This window comes from Merops nubicus, unplaced genomic scaffold, assembly GCF_000691845.1.
Source record: "Merops nubicus isolate BGI_N331 unplaced genomic scaffold, ASM69184v1 scaffold788, whole genome shotgun sequence".
Lineage (NCBI taxonomy): Eukaryota > Metazoa > Chordata > Aves > Coraciiformes > Meropidae > Merops > Merops nubicus.
The window spans coordinates 1-20198 of NW_008624931.1; the positions used below are offsets into that span (position 1 = coordinate 1).

General features: G+C 34.8%; 1 protein-coding gene across 1 annotated transcript in view; it reads right to left on the reverse strand.

Annotated features, from left to right (window-relative positions):
- Positions 1-6416: 6416 nt before the first annotated feature.
- RYR2 (ryanodine receptor 2 (cardiac)) overlaps positions 6417-20198 on the reverse strand; it is a gene marked incomplete at both ends in the record, with an annotated part of 182510 nt that continues 168728 nt past the window's right edge. Inside the window, 9 exons of the mRNA XM_008945486.1 lie at positions 6417-6440; positions 8051-8104; positions 8242-8293; positions 9001-9104; positions 12629-12725; positions 14267-14379; positions 14688-14692; positions 15872-15911; positions 18446-18580. Coding sequence (XP_008943734.1) covers positions 6417-6440; positions 8051-8104; positions 8242-8293; positions 9001-9104; positions 12629-12725; positions 14267-14379; positions 14688-14692; positions 15872-15911; positions 18446-18580 — 624 coding nt within the window. The remainder of the gene's footprint in view (positions 6441-8050; positions 8105-8241; positions 8294-9000; positions 9105-12628; positions 12726-14266; positions 14380-14687; positions 14693-15871; positions 15912-18445; positions 18581-20198) is intronic.

The window sequence follows — 20198 nt, forward strand, 5'->3', positions numbered from 1 at the left end:
TCTCCAGGTCACTTGAGACCATTTTGCAAGTTTGTTTGTACACAACAAACTTGCAAAAACTAAATAGGAGTTTTAACTTAGAAGTGCACCACTGAAATTGTTTATTTTCTCATAATCCATACAAAGAATGATTCAATGATTCTTGGACTCTTTCTTCTCTCCCCTGGAGCTAAGCCACAGGGAGATGTCTGTTTGCTGCTACCACTAAGCTTGCAGCCATGAACTGGAGGTGTATCATCCTGCTTCTGCAGAGCATTATTTATAGCATCCAGTGCTCAAGCAGAATCTTTATACATATCTATATATATATACACCTTTATAGATATTAAGCCTTAAAGCTCAACACATGCTGTTTTATGCGCTGTAAATAAAGTTGAATTTTTCCTAAATCATTCATGTCGGACTTCATTAGCTTCAAAAAAAGTATAAATAAAATGAAAACATAGTTCATTATCATTCCTGAAAATGAAATATGTAGCATTTTAAAAATGTCACAGGAATTTATTTTACTAAGTATTCTTTCCATATTACTTAAAGAAATTTTTCAATCCCTGCAATTTCACACATACATTTCTGCTTCTGCAGAAAGTCTTGAAACCAAAAGATTTCTTCATATTTGAAAAGTAATTCTTAACTAACTGATATGATATCCACTATTGTACCTTACTGAGTTGATGTATCCTTTCTATATTTAAACATGTCATTATCCAGATTATCATGCAACAAAATGAATTTTTTAAAGTACAGATGGTAAAATAAAAGGCAAAGGGAATCAGGAAATGTATGGATTACTAAACTGCCACCACATAAAAAAATTACAATACAATTAATTTCAAAAGCAAATTTCATAATAAATGTGTGTTCATTCCGAAGTAATTTCTTCGCAACCTGCTGTGCTTTCATGTTCTATGTACTCTTCCATAGTTTATGAATACTGACATGTCTGAAGACTAGGCATCTATAAGCCTTCTATCATTTGATATTACTTCCATATTACAAGTAAACACTTCTGTAAATGCTTGAAAGTGATGTCTAAGTATCATTTGAATATTATAAATAAATACATAAATTAACTACTACATTCTTAAATACATGCAGTCAGTGGCAGTCTGTTAGCAATCTTTTTTACTTCCTTAAAAATACAGCTATTTATTTTGAATGTAATAATCCTTTGCAAGTCTTTAGAACAGTGGTAGACATCTTGTAGTAGGGGATTTATTAAAAATTATTAAGTAAACATACACTTTTATTTACTCTATCCCAACTCACTGACTTCATAAAATTTTAGAATATTCCTTGCATCCATCTCTATCACTGTTGGTGCTGAAAAATAATTGTTTATATTGTATTTATATTTATATTGTTTTATAACAATTGAAAAAAAGGCAGCTAGGAAAAATGTGTAGGCAAAAAAAAAGGCTGCTTTGATTTGACTGGCTGTAAACAACATAGATCTTTCTTTGGTGTAAGCATAAATATTTTGTAAATGGTGAGATAAGAGGAAAGGAAGTAACACTGATCTAAAAAGGATTTGGAGAAAAAAGAGAATTGAAGAGGAACAAACCATGTTATTCATGAATTTTTAACAAATTTCAGACAAGATAGCAAAAAGCTATTATATGCTTCATAATGTAATGGATGAAAAGACAAAATAATTATAGCAATCATTCATCAAAATTATTTCTTGTATTCAACACCAATATTCTGAGAAAGAAGTACTGGTGTTCTGCTGACTCTCCTCAATAATAAAAGCCTGGGAGGAAGAGAATTTATCATGTCATGTAACCAGATTTTATAACTATGTCATTCAACATCGGTAGCCAGCACAATGAACCACAGGGGTACAAAGTAAGGATTGTTTCATCTACATTTTATTTCACACTTCCTGGCATTTGAATAATCTGTATGAAATACTTAAATGATATATTACAAATATATTTTGTTCATATAATATATATAGTTATAAAACAAAAGATAATATACTACATATGCTACACTAAGCAAAATAGTACTCTGTGTTAAAATAGCTGTGCTAGATCTGAGCTACAAATGCACGGGAATAGACAACCTGAAATAAAACCTTCACTCTACATTTTGGTTTTGGTATTTTTTTTTTTGGCTAGGATGAGGTTAATTTTCAAAAGTTGCCAACTGGGCCTAAACCACGACAATATTTTTCATTTTCTAGAAAACAAGAGTATCTACAAGACTTTTGCTGCACATTTCCCACAGTAAGTGGGAGGTTATTCCTGTAGCCCAAAACAATCTTGCCAGATAGGTAAGAAAAAGAGAAAGAGCTGACCTTATAACAAAAAATGTATTAATAGCACTGACCCTATGCTATTGATATTATAAACTAGATCGTGGAGCATCAAAATACTGCAACCAAATAGAAGCAAATGAGAAGTCCAGTAGTGGACATCACAAATTTCTGACCAGATTAAAGATTTCTTTTTTTTTTCCTCAGACAATTAAAACAATTACTGATGGAAATGGTGTGGTAGGAGCATATGAAGAAATAAGTTCCCGGTATTAATAAATAACACACCGTCAGTACGTAAGAAAGAACAAAAGAACTCTACCCACCCTTATGACAACATGTAAAAAACTGATTGAATCTTACTTTACCATAAGTTTGTGGTTTTGTAGGAGAGGTACTTTATCCTGGGAAGAGTATATGGACACTGCCTAGTTGTGTAGGACTGGGGTCAGGAAGGCCAAGGCATGCATAGAGTTAAACTTGCAAAGGAACACAAAGAATAATAAGTGCTTCCACAGCTGTGCCAGACAGAAAAGGTAGGTCAAAGCATACTCCCCATGATGAACAAGACTGGAAAGCTGGTAACAGATGAGGAGAAGGCTGTAAGTGCTCAAGAACTTTGTTGCCTCAGTCTTCACTCTTCCCACCCTACATGAGTCAATGGATTGCAAGACAGGGACTACGGACGGAAAGTCCCTCCCACTATAAGACAAGATCAGGATCATCACCACCTGATGAACCTGAACATACGTAAGTCCATGGTACCTGACAAGACGCATCTCAGAGTATTTGCCACTCTCCACAATACCTGAAGTATCGTGGCAGCCCTGCAGAGAAGGACTTGGGGGTACTGGTGGACGAAAAGCAGGACTTAAGCTGGCAATATGCGCTTGCAGCCCAGAAGGCCAACCATGTTCTGGGCTGCATCAACGTAAGTGTGGCCAGCAGGTCGAGTGAGGTTACTCTCCTCCTCTGCTCTGCTGAGACCTCACCTGGAGTACTGTGTCCAGCTCTGGAGTCTTCAGCACAGGAAAGACATGGACCTGTTGGAGCAAGTCCAGAGGAGGGCCACAAAAATGATGAGAAGGCTTGAACATCCCTCCTGTGAAGAAAGGCTGAGAGTTGTTCAGCATGAAGAGAACGCCCTGGGGAGACCTTACTGTGGCCTTTCAGTACTTAAAGGGGGCCTATAAGAAAGATTGAGACAGTCTTTTTAGCAGGGCCTCTTGTGATAGGACAAAGCATAATGGTTTTAAATTGAAAGACAGTAGATTCAGACAAGATATAAGGAAGAAATTTTTTACAATCAGGGTGGTAAAATACTGGAACATGTTACCCAGAAAGGTGGTAGATGCCCCATCCCTGGAAGTATTCAAGGTGAGGTTGGATGGGGCTTTGAGCAGCTTGATCTAGTTGAAGATACCCCTGCTCATTGCAGGGGATTTGGACTAGAGGACCTTTAAAGGTCACTTCCAGTCCAACTATTCTATGTATAAATAATACATTTATACATCTATCATAGAGTCAAATTGATATCATAGAGTCCGAGCTTAAGTCATATCATTCTTTAACAAAAATAGTTACTTATTGTAAATACATGGTAAATGGCCACTCCATTTATGCAGGCTTTGTTACAGTGAGAGATAACAGCAACCATCTGTGATGGGCTTGCATTACTTGTATGTACTGAAACTTCCAAGTCTTCCTGTGTCTGAGGTAATGTACCATTTGGAAAAAAAAAAAACAAACAAAAAAACAGTGATTACAAAAATCTATCAACAAAGTTGCTATCAGTAACAGGGATGAAGACAAGTGGTATAGGAAGCTCTATCTTCCCCATTTATTTTCTTTTTGTGAAGAGCCAATTTAAACCAATTTATTTAAAAAAATACGAGTTAAGATTTGATTCCTTCTTCTGAGTTCTCATCCTATATGTATTTAGAGAACATTAATCTATAGCAAACCAGTAGTGTCAGCGATTCAAATGCAAAGCCTATTTGCATTCAGCTAGTGAAACACTTCAATTGGAAAGAATTTCCTATCAGATAGAATCAAGAATACAGGGACAGTGACATCAACTCTATAGGAAGTCAGTTAAGCATCTGCTCAGTATTATATAAAGTTAGCTTAGAGACAAAGGGAGGGAAGAAAGACAATCATAAGAATTCAAAGCAAATGCTACCAGGTAAATGCAGGCAGGCACAGAGCAATACACAGACAACCTTATAGTAGGTTTATATTGTGACCTCCCTACTGCCCACACAATGATCCCAATACAGGAATACAAAACCAAGACTACACTGCATGAGATAGGGGCATGAAAATTGCCAGTAAAATACACTTGTTGCTTTTACCACATGCTAAACTTGCTCAAGAGTCTCTGTAACTCTGACTGTGAAAAGACTCAGGACTTTAAACATCACACATTTTTAAAGGCTAGAGGATCAGCGAAGTTTTATTCCCATAGAAACTGAACAGTCTTTTCATATACACACAAAACATGAAATAAAAGAACTGCCTTCAACACTGAACTTTGAGATAGATTGACAGACAAAGAAACACACAAATGCACACGCACACACAGGTGGTAAATATGGTCTCATATCTTTAGAACTGTTTCTTGTCATGTATGAAGGAAGCAAGGATTATTAATTGCATCTTTTCCCTTTTAAAACACTTCTCAATTAGCAAGACAGAAAATTTTCTATGGAGCATATAGCATTTAGGATGTGGTGAGCATGTAGGCAGAGCAATAGACATGTAGTATTTGAATAGCTGAATTAATGGAAGAAACAAAGAAGAAATTACACTGTTAGATTGCTTACATACTTCCTTTGGGGTTTTGTGATATGTACTTTGTGTTTGTGGCAATTACAGTAACTGAAAAAACTTTTTGTGAGTCTCTACAAGCATATTTTTCTTCCAGGATAATGCCTTTTCGTATAAAGGTGGAACAGATCTGTGCAAACGTTTGAAGGAGTAAGAGTGAAGCTGATCCTGGAATACATCTTCTGTTTTCACCACTGTATGGTAACTGCTTTTGTGAACTGAATGTTAATAGAAGAACTAGCAATAAAAAAAAACACCAAAATCACCTTGCTCTTTTCAGTGGAGAAGGTTATAATAGCTCCACATATGGCCACAGGCAATGAACTTTGAAGCTCCTGACTGGAGACTCCATAACTGGAGTTATGGAGACCATAAACTAAATCTGTGCATTCCCACTCTCCAGCAAGACAAGTCTCCACTTATTCTAGATGCCATTAGCCACAGCACAAATAACTATATTTAAATAACTCAGAACAACAACAACAACAAAAAAAAATTAGCTATCCCACACATCATACCTCCTCTCAGAACATCAACCTTGCAGCACTATCAGCAAGCAGCCTGATTCAACAATGGGAACTGAGACTTTTACTTGCATGAAGTAGGCAAGTAGGCTGGTACTTAAGCCATGGGCCACCTTTTAGAAACAAAGGGTGAGACTTTCTTGATAAGACACAAATGACTGTGTAAGAAATTGAATCAATTCAAAAAAATTAACACCATGAAATTTCAGAGCTATTGCCTCTATGTTCTTAGAGAAAACACAGAACAACTAGGAATCACTTCAGATATGGAGAAGCTATGGAGTTCCTATCAAGTACTATCACAATGAAGTCTAAGGCATCAGTCTATTCCAAAGGATCTGAATCACAGATAAACTGTAAATAATTAATGCTCTCTCTCTGACAAACATTGGAATTGTGCTACTCTATCAGAAACTCTACTATCTCCTAAGATACAGAATAAAAGTCCAACTGCTTTCCCCTAAGAGCCAAATAAATTATTTTAATCATTCAAATTACATTATAACCAGAAAGAAGATAACTGATGCACAAAAGGCAAGAAGAGCAAACCAATGAGAACAAGCAAATTGACACTGTTTTCCCCAAAACGGCAATGTAATTTTAAATGATATATTTTGCATAAACAATTCTTGGAGTCTTTAAAAAGAGTTTGTGCACAAGAAGGGTTTGGTAGAGACATCATGCTGGAACTGAAATGTTAAAAACATTTTCAAGACCCTTTAGTTGAGCTTATCCAAGATGTTGGGCCTAAAAAAATCACAAAATTAGACCCAGACAAATACACACATATTTGTTTGTTTTACCTTGCTGCGTTGTGATCCTGTCACCTTAAGGAAGGGCAGGGACAAGAAGCGAAATAGTAATAAGAAAAAGAAGTCCAATGTTTGTGGTTTTTTTTCTGCAGGTGACTGACCAAACACATACACAAAATTGTCTTTTGAACAGATGAATGCATTATTTGAACATAAGTTTCATAGCTACAGAAAAAAATAACGAGAAACAAATGAATAGGATCTTCTCTCAAAAGATAAAGTTGAATGCTGAACAAGGAAGCCATTATAATTTTGGTAAGGAGCACTAATAAATCCATTACTGAACAAATTTGTTCATTCACTTCAATGACTTCCTATTTATAAATTTTCACATTTATAAGCACAAGACTTTTGACATCTAACAAGCATGCATGGGTCAACTGAAAAAAAGCTTATATAAATAAATATTCTTTGTTTAGTCAAAGCTACACCACAAATTGCACTTCCAGAAAAACAAACAAACAAAAAAAGCACTGAAATTTAGATTAATACTTCGATATTTACCAAGAAACAGCAATTTATATATTGGCTATGTTAGCTGTAACTCAACTGGACCAGGACATCTGAGTGACTGAAAAGAATTTGGTATTGGTATTCTTCCTGATTTCTGCATACAGTCCAATAGGGAATATGTACGTAAATAATTCAGTGCTATCTCATGCAGTATCATGTATAAAAAAACATACAGAACATCCGATACGTACAAAACAATAGGAATAAAAGTAAACATGCCCAAGCCACTCCTCAAAAATTAAAACATCACAGATAGTTTTATATCAAGTCAATTAGTATATTTAGAAATATTTTAAAAAGATAATAAAAGCTTGTATTTCATGTTTCTGTGTTTTAGTAAAGATAATAAATATAAATCTTGATTTGAAAGATATAGGACAACTTTTAATGTCAGAATTATAATATACTCAGATATTAAAAATATTAACAAGCTAATCCCCTTAGTGCCCCTCAGAACAGACAATTTTTTATACTCCATTTTATTAATGGAAAAAGAGAGACAGATCCCTGAGCAAACACATGAGGAGGACACATTTTTTGCTCTTGTAATCAACTTACATAGGTATGTTTCCTTACACAGTGATGATCACTAAAAACTCAAAATTAAGCAACAAATGCAAATTTCCTGTTCTCAACACAAGACAAAGCTTGGCAGTATTGATGAATAAAAGCTCACCTTCTCCTAAGAGGCACTAATATATATGCAAACACAAAAATACTATATAAATTACTGCTATTTCATGTAAATGACTACTACAAAACTCAGTATTATGTCAGTATTTTAACCATCTCAGTGTGATACAGCCTATTATCAGACTTCCAGAATAAGTTACTGCCTGCAGTATTTCTGTTTATCAACTAAAAAGTCAATCAGATAAACATATATAAGTTCCATTAAATTACTCTCTATACAATCTTATGTGATACTACGTATGTTTTTGTTTCATTGCTATGAATCTGGTGACTCATATCTGCCAATCCAGCTTCTGACATGCAGTTCACTGGCATAATAAGCTGCAGTAAGCCATGAACCAAGAAACATAAACGTCAGTTGGAAGCTATGAAATAATGTCTAACATGACAAGAAAACCAAAACAGAAGTATAATCTTACTTCAAAACTCTTCACTTCTTCTTCACCATCATCATCTTCTTCATCATGGCAGCTCTGATAGCATGTAGAAAGAAAACATTTACTGATAAATCAGGGAGGGAGTAAGCCTTCCTTCATATTACATATAACTCTGCTTATCTTCATTAATTTTATTAAAACAGAAAAGATGCACAAGACAGCAAAAACTTTACCTTTGCCATAATATCAGCGTAAGCCATATAAAGGAAATCTTCTTCCAGTTTGCTGGTTAATAGAGATAGGAAAGAGAAAAGGTGGAAGATTAAACCCGTTATAGTAGAATTGGAGCACCAAAACATTTTTAAGGATCTTACAAAATTGTAAAGGATTTCTATGCTCATAGAACCATAGAATCGTTTCAGTTCAAAAAGACCTTTAAGAACATCAATTTCAACCATAGATCATTGAGTTCAGCCACGACTCATGGCTGGACTCATGACTCAATTATTTACAGAAGTTGGTTTGGAAATTGAGGATTAGATTAACTAAAAAACCTGAAAATTAAAGCCAGCTACAAACACAGTGCTTAGAAATTCATAAGCACCTTCCAATGAAGAGAACATAGTTAATTTTTCAATTATATCTAGAATATGCTTGTATTTCACATTCAGAATATAACTGTCAATAGAGAACACAGAGGAGAGAGTTGTAGTGAGTCCTGAACACAACATCCATAACTGTGAAAAACTGTACAGGGAACATCTATTTGTGTCTAAAAAATTCCTTATGTTTCATTAGCAGTCATGTTAAAATCTCTTTTGACACACCACAGGCTAGAGAGGTTTGACTGTAATTCAAACTCACCATAGGTACATATGCACACGTTTGACCTAGCCTATGCAATCTCACTTGAACAGAGGCATGTATACCTTCAAATACAGGAGTAATCTGAAAATCTGCATACACTCTGCAGTCTCTCACACCATCCCTACCATTTTTCAGTCAAGGCTGTTCGACTGAATAGCAGAATAAGTTGATGTAAAGGATCAACTCTTTTAAGGCTTTCATCTTCTTCTGGTGGCTCTTCCCCAGGTTTCTTAGGGGGAAAAAGAAATATTTTAAAATTATATATTAGAGGGAAAAATGTTTTACTCTGTGGTATTTATTAAACATGAAATATTCAGATAAATAATTCTGATTTGGACAATCAGGAAGAAACAAGTTCCAAGCAAAGTATTGAAATGCCTGAATCCTGACCCTGTTAATGACCATGAAGATTTACAAAGATGATACCATTTGCAAAGATTTGGATTTCCTCTCCTCATAAAAATTAACCCTCTTTGCTCGATTCTGCAAATAACGTCAATGTTTTACTGCTGTTATACAGAATGAGCAATAACCAGATGCAATCATTTGCTATTATATTGTTTGTTCCTCTCTCTGTTAACAAGCTTCATGAGCTGAAAATTAGAATCTTCTGTTCTAAGTCTTATGCCAGGTATAATATTTGCTGAGGAACTCTGAGAGTCTTTAAGGGAAAAGAAATCCAAACTTGAAGCTTACCAATACTTTCAGACAGAAGGAGCCATATGCTGTCAGGATGCAGAATTTTAGAAGATCACAATTAAATAATGCATCAAATACACTATATATAATTCAATAATGTATACATATGCAAAAATAGTTTTTCTCATGTGGTTATTTTGCTTCCAGGTTTAGAGAGCTCTAATTAGTTCACCCTAAAATAATGTAGTCCTAAATACTATAATGGCAACCACTGAAGCAGTGTTTTGAAAAGAATCTATACAAAATCTGTCTTCTGACTTCTTGCCTTTTGCCAAAAGACATTTCAGAAGGTAAGTTTTGCATGTCACATTATTAATCAAATTCCTTCATATTCAAAATTCCTTAGTAGATATGTTTCTACTAAGCACGTGGTAGCTCAAAGAAAATTGATTGCATAAATTACGCCCACTCTCCCTCTGTTTTCTTCTCACAGTGTACAGTAAAGTACAGATAAAAATAATTCCATGCATTGATAAGACTGCAAGTGTATGAAATTATTACAGTGTCAGATATTATGTTAGCAATAAAGAAGGGTTGCGTGACAGATCCAGTGAATACAGATTTTTTTGCCTTTTAAGAAAAAAAAAAAAGAGTGCTAGTGTCAAATACATCTCTGTAGGAATGCTTATAATCTCTGTGTATAACACTTCATATGTGCCTGTGAAGACCATCTTTTCCTCTTGGGGTCACCAAATGTGACGGGTTGCAGCTGAGATTTCACTTTAAGTGACATATATGCACAATGGTTGCTTCACATGCTAGAGTACGATGAACGTACAAGGTTTATTTCACATTTTGCAATACATGATGATATTTTCAGTATCAGTAACAAGATCTGAACCATACAAATTATAATGCTAGTTATCGCTCACCATTATGGAGGTCTTCCTCTGCTCTTTATTTCAATCTCATTTAGGATGCTGACTTTTCTCTTTAATTAAATGGCTGCATTCTATACTTTGTAATGTTATTAAACAGAATATTTCTCTAATGTTATCAAAACCGATGAAGAAGGGTAGAAACTGTGTTAATGTTTAATACAAGTTATAAGTTTTCATAGACTTAATTCAAATTAAATGTAGGACCAAATTCACCAATGACTGAGCTAAGTAGAACTCATTATTTAGCAAAGCTAGTATAACATACTAGAAATGATTTCCTGACATTTCTGGGAAATGAGTGTTCTTAATTCTCAATGTTTTGAGACACTTGCCCTATGGTTATTTAAGTTATAAAAAGCTTTAACTGAATGTAACATAAGGTGATTAAACAATTAAGTAGGGTAAATTTTAGTTGGCATTTCTAAATGTTGGACATTTAAAAGATTTAATTTTTATATATTCTAATTATTAAATATTTATGAAATATATTTTTCTTATCGATTAAGTCCAGTAATGCCTACCAACAAAAGTAATCAATAATTTTATCACATAAGCCTAATTGTTCCTATAACCTATTTGATTAAACCAGAAGCATTTTAACTACTAATAGAATCATAGACAGGTTTGAGTTGGAAGGGACCTTAAAAATCACCTTGTTCCAACCCCCCTACCATGGGCTGGGACATTTCCCATTGTGGAGCAATGGACGCAATTGCTCAAAAGAAATTAATGCACTGCTCAAAGCCCCATACAACCTAGTCTTGAACACTTCCATTGTTTGGGCATCTACAGCCTCCCTGGGCATTCTGTTCCAGTGACTCACCACCCTCATAGTGAAAAGCTTCTTCCTACTTTCTAATCTAAATCTCCCTTCTGGCAGTTGAAAGCCATAACCCCTCGTGTCCTATCACTAAAAGCCCTTGTAAAAAGTTCCTTCCCAGTTTTCTTGTAGGGCCCCTTCAGATACTGGAAGGCTGAAATGAGGGCTCCCCAGGGTCTTCTCTTCTCCAGGCTGAACAACCCCAACTCTCTCAGCCTATCCTCGTAGGAGAGGTGTTCCAGCCCTCATATATAATAAAGACAGTGTTGATTATCCCATGATTTTAACATCAAACATTGAAAATCCATCTCTCTTAGAGACTTGACCTGTTGTATCAGAATTAATAATCAGCAGAATTAAGCTCCTGAAATTTGTGTGACTTGAGTATAATTTTTTTTTTTTTTTTTAATATACAGATATAGAAAAAGTAGTGCCACTTTTGTATGATAGACTTAAGGACAGGAAGTTCAGGGAACAAAACTGCTAGTCCAGTCTTCTGCTTTAGGGGATCCAAGCACTCATCTCCCACATCCCATAAAAAGCCCTTACCACAGGTCTATAAATTGCCTGGATCTGGCAAAGTCAGGAAGGATGTAGTTTTTACTGCATTTCTTCCTTTATTTTTACTTATCAGGAAAGAGAATATGAGATTCTCACTATTGAGAAAGGATGTACTATGGCCTACAACACTACAATTTACTGACTGCAGAAAGTTAAAGGTCAGGAAGTCTTGGCTATAGTTTCTGAGCCCTAGATCTTTCCAGTTTTCTACCTAATATGGGAATAATTCAGAAGTTTCAGATAATCCTTCAAGCATACATTAGAGAGCCCGAGGCTCCTCCTTTATCCCCTTTCAGATGAGTTCTGCCACCACAGCCTGGGCTGTGTTTTCATTTTGATAGTCCAATAAATCTTTCATTTCTTGCTACACTAGGGTATGGTTTCTTTAAGAGAGACAGAAAACCTTCACCAGCATCACAACCACATGTTAATGTGGGTTATGAAGTCTTCAAATACATAAAGGTTAACCACAAAGAAAGAAGGGAACAGACTGTTCCCCTTCTTCACAGGTCAGAAGACAAGACGGTAACGACAGAAACTGACATATAATTTGGACAAAAGTTTTAAAAGCTTTATAAAAGGTTACTGAAGCCCTGAAGCACACTGCCTGAGGGGATTCTGGAATCTCCACCATTTGTAACTTTTAACATCTGTCAGAGTGTCTTTGTTATAGCACACCCATCTGGGTAGAGGTAACCTAAATGATATCTTATGTACCTCACAGACTTATAATTATACAAGATGAATGTTAATCCATAATACATTCCCATGACCCTTTGCACCCAGACGTACTGCTAAGTCTTCTATCAGTTTGTCTTCAAAATAGTGTTCTTCTGTTTCAATCCAAGATTTATCATAGCCTTGAAGAAAGAGATTGACGGCTCGGTGCCTAAACAGGAACATTTAAAACAAAAGCTATAAACTTTTAAAGAGAAGATTTGGTCAATATTATTTTCATTTAGCTTGAAGAACTGCCCAGTCATTACAATTAGCATTTAAAAGGAAAGCAAATTTTCTGTGGTAAAACCTGTTGAAAGCACCTATTTTAAAAATTAAGTTTACATTAAAATGCTTTATTCCAAACTGTGTTCCATTAACTTCTAAACCTGGTATTAAAATCTAATAATAATGATCTTAGGAAAAGAAAATACATAGAACTTTAAAGAAATAAAACTGATTACTTTGCCACATCAGTGAGTTTTATTTTTTAATATAAAATATTTTCATACTATTTAAATTCAAATATTAAGATAACAGGAATAGATAACTTTGGATTGTGCTTAGATAATTGCATCTTTTTAACATTCAGGTTTAGACTTGCATAACTGAAATAATAATATTTTTTTTTTTTTTTTTTTTAAAGTCCATGAAATTAAACGGATGATGTGGTTAGGGGAAAAAGTGTAAACCAATAATGGTGTTTACCAAATTGGAGTTTTTTTGGTTTGTTTTTCTTGAGAACTCAATGCAAAATGGACTGTATGAAAACTAATTTTCTATGAAGAATTTTATCAATCCTCTTAATTTTTTTTTTAAATAACTGCTACTCCTATAGACTGAAAAGGAAGAAGTGTAACTAATATATACAGGAATGCTAGTTATGTGCAGGTGACCTACTTGTTAAAGTAAGAACTTTAAGATGGAAGTATCTTTGTTCTGTTTGCAACTACTATGATTCTCATCTCTTGTCTTTGTACTTCCTGGGACAGACCTTAATATTCATTCTACTAACCATAGTAATAGTAATAATATGGATACTTTTGGGAAAAAGTATGATTATTATTATGTCAAAAATATCTGAAACAAGTTTTCCGGAAATTATTTTTAGCAATTGCATGAAAGAACAGACATCTTCATATTTTTTGAATGTTCATTCCTTCCAGCATCTTGGGTTTCTGAAACTTTCTTGAACATAAATCCCATTCTCTATTGAACAAGAAAGGAGAGGAAAAGGAGCCACAAGAAAAGGTGTGAAATACTTAGAGTATGTGCATATATTTCTTGTCTAAAAGCATGCTCTTCCCAAAAAGTGCAGAAGAAATAGACAAGTTTACAGATTAATAGTATCAGTTTATTTCTTGCACATAAAACATTTAGCATATAATAATGAAAGTAAAACTCCGTATTTCCAGAGCTATACCGTGGTTTAAGATGAAATCTATCTCCCAAGATGACACTACATTGACACCTCTATGTCTATTTCTGCACTTGTCTCCTATGGAAGGTGTCTACTTTTCAGAAAAGAAAGCATACCAGGAACAGGTGGAATAACAGCAGGATGAGAGAACCAGTAATTTAAAATTATACAAAGTATATTACCACACAGTTACCAATTACTGGTTTACACATTCTTCTTCCTTTTGATCTCACTGAATAGCACTGTATGAACATAAATGAATTTGTGAAAGACAGAAAAAATACAGCTCTTACCTTGGCAGATTATATAATGGTGCCATTCTAAAGCAGGCAACTACTGCTCTTTTCCTCTGTTTAGACAGCAGCTTATGCCACACGGCTTTTTTTGACCTCTGAGGGTGCTCAACCTGTTACATAAAATACACATGGAAAAATTAACCATGTGGCAATGTCTCTACTGTCTGGATACAGTAGTAATAACAAAAATGTGAGATAACAGATAAATCAAGTTGAAAGAAAATGGAATAATAATAGATAGGGGAAAGTGTTCTAGACAGAGTTCAAGTGATCAGACAAAATTCAGGAAATAAAAGCAAAAATCTCCCTTTCCTGGTATGATAGACATAGTCTCCTTTTTTTAGTTTATCCTGCTTCGTATATCTTTTCGGTTTTACATATTTAGACACTTCGATGTGAATATTATCATCACTGAGACCATGTCTCAGGAAACCTTAACTTTTAATATAACACATCTTCCCTCTTTGTATCTTTTATACGTAACTCCTTACATATGTGCAGGTAAATTGTACACCTTCACATTGCCTCAAATAATACTCTTAAAAGAATTGTCTTAAATACAATTAATGTTTTATTCGTAATATTTACTGCTATCAGCTACAATGGAAAGGAATTAACTTTAAAAATGATAGGCACAAACACTTAGGACTAAATCCCTTCCATGAATCTGAATAGCTAGAATGAACATAGGATACTCCAAAACACTTTGGCTACATTTCTCTTTCTACATCCTAGCTCTACAGTAGCATAACATGAAGTTGAGCATGATCCTTCCTCATCTTTTGCTCTTTCAGTTTCTTTTGTTGCAACTTTCACCCTTGTTTCCATCAGAAGAAAATTACTCCTGTGGTCCACAGAGCAACAGTAAATAGCCTGCCTGGATAGCTGGGAGCCATGATTGCAGGCTGTGTTACAGATTGCTCCTTTCCCACAGCCTATTCACAGTTTTTGTGATTTATTTTACAACTGTTCCACGACAATTATATCACTTAATTTAACTTATGGAACTCTTGTAGAGTGAAGGGGGCAGGTGAGTGGATGGCTTTTGAGGGGTGTTGTTTCTTTACTTGTGTGGATTTTGTTTGTTTCTTTTACAGATGAATGTGCTAGTGGAATAATAGCTCCTCTGACTCCCTACATCATCAAACAAGTCAATGGAATTTAGCATCTCTACTCTGAAAGACCTGATGATTCTCCTCTGCAATAAAATAAAGGTTTCTAACTGAAATATATACTAATTACGATGATTATGGAGACTCAATATGCAATCCAAACAGAGTTATCCAAGAGAATTTTTCTAGGTTAATGAAATGTAAAAAATTAATAGCTAAACAATAAACATTTAATTAGAACAATACAGCAAAGTGTAATGAATAAATACACTTGTGAGATTAAATGGTGACATTGTAAAACATGTTCTTTCCCAAAGATAAAATTCAAATGAAAAAAATTGTTAAGAGAAAGGATAGAAAAGTGTTCACTCTAAACATGTTTACAGTCACAAAATAAAGTCAGCGCCATTAATTTACAAGTCAGACAAATCCAAATGTGAAAGTTAGGTAATTAGTAATATCTTCACAAACAACATAAAACCCTCTATACTTTCCCAAAAGAAATAGCCTCGGCCTACACAAGCAGATCTCTGAAAATAATAAAAAACAAAGAAGTTAGCTTTACATGGAAAGAAAATACAAAGAATTAACTGATCTTTGCCAGTGCAATAAGGAAAGCATTCATAATATGTATATATCTAGAACAGAGTGTTTGTATATAGAGAGCAAAGGATTATTCAATAATCATAAAAACAGATCAAGTGCTCACATTTATTATTTTTAAAGACATTGAATTATCTATTTCTGTAACAAAAGCACATGAGCACTGAAGATAAGTAAAGCTGTGGGGCCAAATCTTTAAACAAATAGGTGCAAAGTACCCAAAATAAAAACATCCAGCATTTACGTCATTACAAGTCATTGTTTAAGTCTGATAAGAAGGTCTGATGTGAATGTTGATCTGGTATTACAATGGCACTTCATCCTGTCCTATTCTAGCGCTGGAGTCTATATACAGTGAGAATGATCCTAAGACAGAAATTGGAAAAGTATCATACACTGGGTTCCACTCCCTTGAAGAACTTCTCCAAAGCACACAAGCTTAAGCAAGCTTTATACATTTTTGTATAGCTAAAATGCCAGAAATCAAGAGGTTGTATATGCTGTTTGAACTCATATACAAGAGTCAAACACTGCATTATGCAACTCTGTACATGCTAAAATTTTTCCTTTCAGTTCACTTAACTTTGATAAAACTAGGGTAGAAGACAAGACTTTTTCGCCACCATCATTTCTAGCGTTCCTCTACTCTTCCTTTTTCCTCATAGCCACCCTATACCCTTCCAAATTAACACCCTCTCTCCTCTCTCTCTCTAGTTGTGATGCTATGAATTTACTTCCACATTCTATCACTTTTGGCTTTCTCTGCACACATTCAATAACGTAATATTTAGTGACCTCTCTTCATCCCGTTCTATCAAAATGTGTAAGGCTGCTGACCTCAGACCAACTCCATTTTAAGGCTGGCAAACCATATGAGGAAGAGTTGTGTGATGCTACATCCAGGACACGGGCGTTCACATCAACACACTGTGCATTCTAAAATCTCTGAAAGGTACTTTTAGCAATTAAGTGTATATATAAGCATTTTCACATATCTCTCAGATTTCTATTTGACTGAACCAGTGATCTCAACATTGGAAAAAAAATAAACACACAGCAAGTTTTATATGCAATCAGTTTATAGTCCATGGTGTAACCAGCAGTGATCATCTCTGCCACTAGGAATACCTTTCAGGTGAAGGTGCTGTTTCTTCAGCACATTTTTTAAAAAAGTCTAGCAAACACAGAACAAATCTGAAGTGTTTATCAGTGAAATGGGAAAACCAAATTTATCAAGTTGGCTTTGATATGTAAAATGTACCAATATAGGGGATTTTTTTACTTCAAAAAAAGTAAACCAAAACTTAAAGATAAATAATGGACTCTTGTGCCAAGGGGAGGAAAAAGCCAAAATCAAAACTAGCCAACAAACATCTAACTCCAAACACTTATTCTTGGTTGACCTATTTCTGGGGACAAGTTTAATCAGTGAAACAAAAGACAAAAATGTATCAATGATAGTGGGAAGACAGACATAAGATAAATTACAGAATTTTCTAAATGAAAGTTACCATACTCCAGGTCACATGGGAAGCTCATATATTTATGAAAAAAATATTAGATAAAATCTAATCTATCCAGAGCTTCATGGCAGATTCTGAAACAGGTTAAAGTTTCTGTTAGAACCTTCTTGGAAAATAATTCCTCCACCCTGCCTCTACTGTTTCTTGAATGCAGCAAGTAATATTTGAGTTAGCCATCTTAACCTTGGTTTGTATTCATTGTTGCACCAGCATGAACAAGTCTGAGTTCACGTATGCAACCAGTTTCCTGGACCACCAAAAAGTAGTCTAGCTAAAACTTCCAGATTTTCAAGAATTTTCTGAATTTCAATGCCCATTTAATTTTCTAATTGCATATATTCTTGCTCACATTCACACCAGCTTCTTTACAGATTTTGTCAAGTGGACATTCTTCTTACAATTTGTTTAACTAGTACAGAGTAAATACCTTTCTAAAGCCATCACTAGAGAAGATGTGTATCAAATCATCTGACTATCCTACTCCATACAGCTATAATACGCAGCTTCTAAGCAAATATTTCTGTAAGTAGCTTTAAGGTCCTTGCTACCTCACTAATTCAAGAACCTCATCTAAGGAAAACAACCTTGAAAGAAGGCATTTTTTCAATAATTAAACTGGGGTTTACTCCCATTTTATGGTCCATGGACAACTTAGTGATTACTTCCTGCTAGCTGAAATGCACCAGAAGGAAGCTAAAACATAGGTACCACTTTCCTATTCCTTGTCCATATAAATGCTTATTGGAGCTTCTGCAAACACACTATGTGATCAATAAGACCATGATACTGGATTCCAAAACACAAGGCAATGCATATAAACAGTAGCCATCAAAAGAAAGAAAAAAAGATTGTAACACTAAATACAGAAGGGGAAGATATAAATGAAAGGATGAATACTTTAGATTAAGAAGCAATGGAATCGGGAAAATGTGTCTAACCTGTTCCAGGTGAAACAGGACATTAGCTATATCAAGGACTCTTTCCACAGTCTTCTCTGGATCTGAGGAATCTTCAGTCCTGTTTGGTAAATCTTTGTACAGTGCCATCTGCCACCTAATGGCAGGATCCTCAAGCTGCAGAAGAAATATTTCACATGTCACCAAGGCAAGATGTTCCAAACATAGGGTCAAACAGCTTAATTAGTACACAAAGTGCTACAGAGGACAACAAAAGCACTTCATATAGTTAACCCACACCTTTACATGGCCAACCCATACAGCATCCACCATACTGACTGGGAGAACAAAACTAAAGACTTGAGTTGTGCAATGTTTTCTGAGAGCTTCCAGAGGACTAAAAGTCTAGTAATCATACAAAGAGCAAATTATTATGGGACAACAAATAGCACTGGCACTAGCAATAAATATATTACTTGAAGAAAAGTAATGAATATGAGGTAGACAGACATAACTTTGTACATTGACTGTCCTGTTATTAAATCAAACACTAGTGGAACTGTTGCTCTACTAGTTGGGACAACTTAATTTTCAGTCATGGAAATTAGTAATATTGGTCTTATTTATGTACAATTTTTTTTTCTCAGTTGTTAGAAAAACCTCATTTTACTGATTACCAGCTAAAAAATGAAAAGTTAATTTATGAAAAATTAATTCAAGAAGCAACTTGCTTATTAGCATAGAAATCATAAAGAACTGTATAGAGCAAAACTATTTTTTAAATTTTATTTTTCTCTTTACATTTTATTTTTTCTATTTCAGTGATCTGTGATTCTGTTTTATCATTAGCAATCTCTTTTTTGGTTCATTTTGGCTCCCCAGTGCTTCTGCTAACCAACACACTTAGCAACCGGTTTTTATGCCTATGACACCAAAGATAAATGATTGCATAACCCATTTTACAGAAAGCTGTGGCCAGTGATAATTCCCCATGGTGCAATTTAGGCTTAAGTCACACTGGCCTGGATTCTTACAGCACTCAAAAGCCTAAACCCTGCAGAACCCAATATGGCTTAAACTCAGCACTTAATTTACTAAAATATCTTTGTGGATCTGGATTTCAATTTGTCTCTAACATGAGACAATAATGCTAATTTACCTCCGTAAAACATCCTATGATACACAGGTTATTGAAGTTCCAGGAACAATTATAAACTTACACAGTAGCTCAACAATAGCTTATTACAACCTAGAAAGCCACAACTGGCAGGCATTTCTTCTACCTTTCGGCTTTTCCATCTCTTAACAACTGTCACATCCACAGTCTTTGTGTGAGCATTTGACCGGATCACCATGAATGGATAGTCCACAAAAGACTTTTTAATCACAGGTAGAGATGTCTTTTGATCTGAGGACTCCTCACATTCTATCAAGGTACAGCTTTTTTCTATAGGTAGTTTTCTAAGGGTATGAGTAGTTGACATTTCAAGGTGTGAATTAGCATGGCTGGAAGAAGATTTTGGTGACTTGAGCTTCATCCATGTCAAAATGAATGCAAGTTTCGTCATCAATTTCTTGAAATAAAAGGCTCGGTACTGAGTAACAGCATGCAGGCATGCAAGGAAAGGAAAGACAGAAACAGGGTGAAGACAAATGTAGGCAAAGGCAGACAAAGGCATGAAACAGACGCCACAACATTCATAGGTAAAGATTCAGAAAGATGATTCTCAAAAAGAGCATGTTTCCAAAAAGCATTCAAGATAAATTACATTTTAGCTCTAACATAAAAGACATA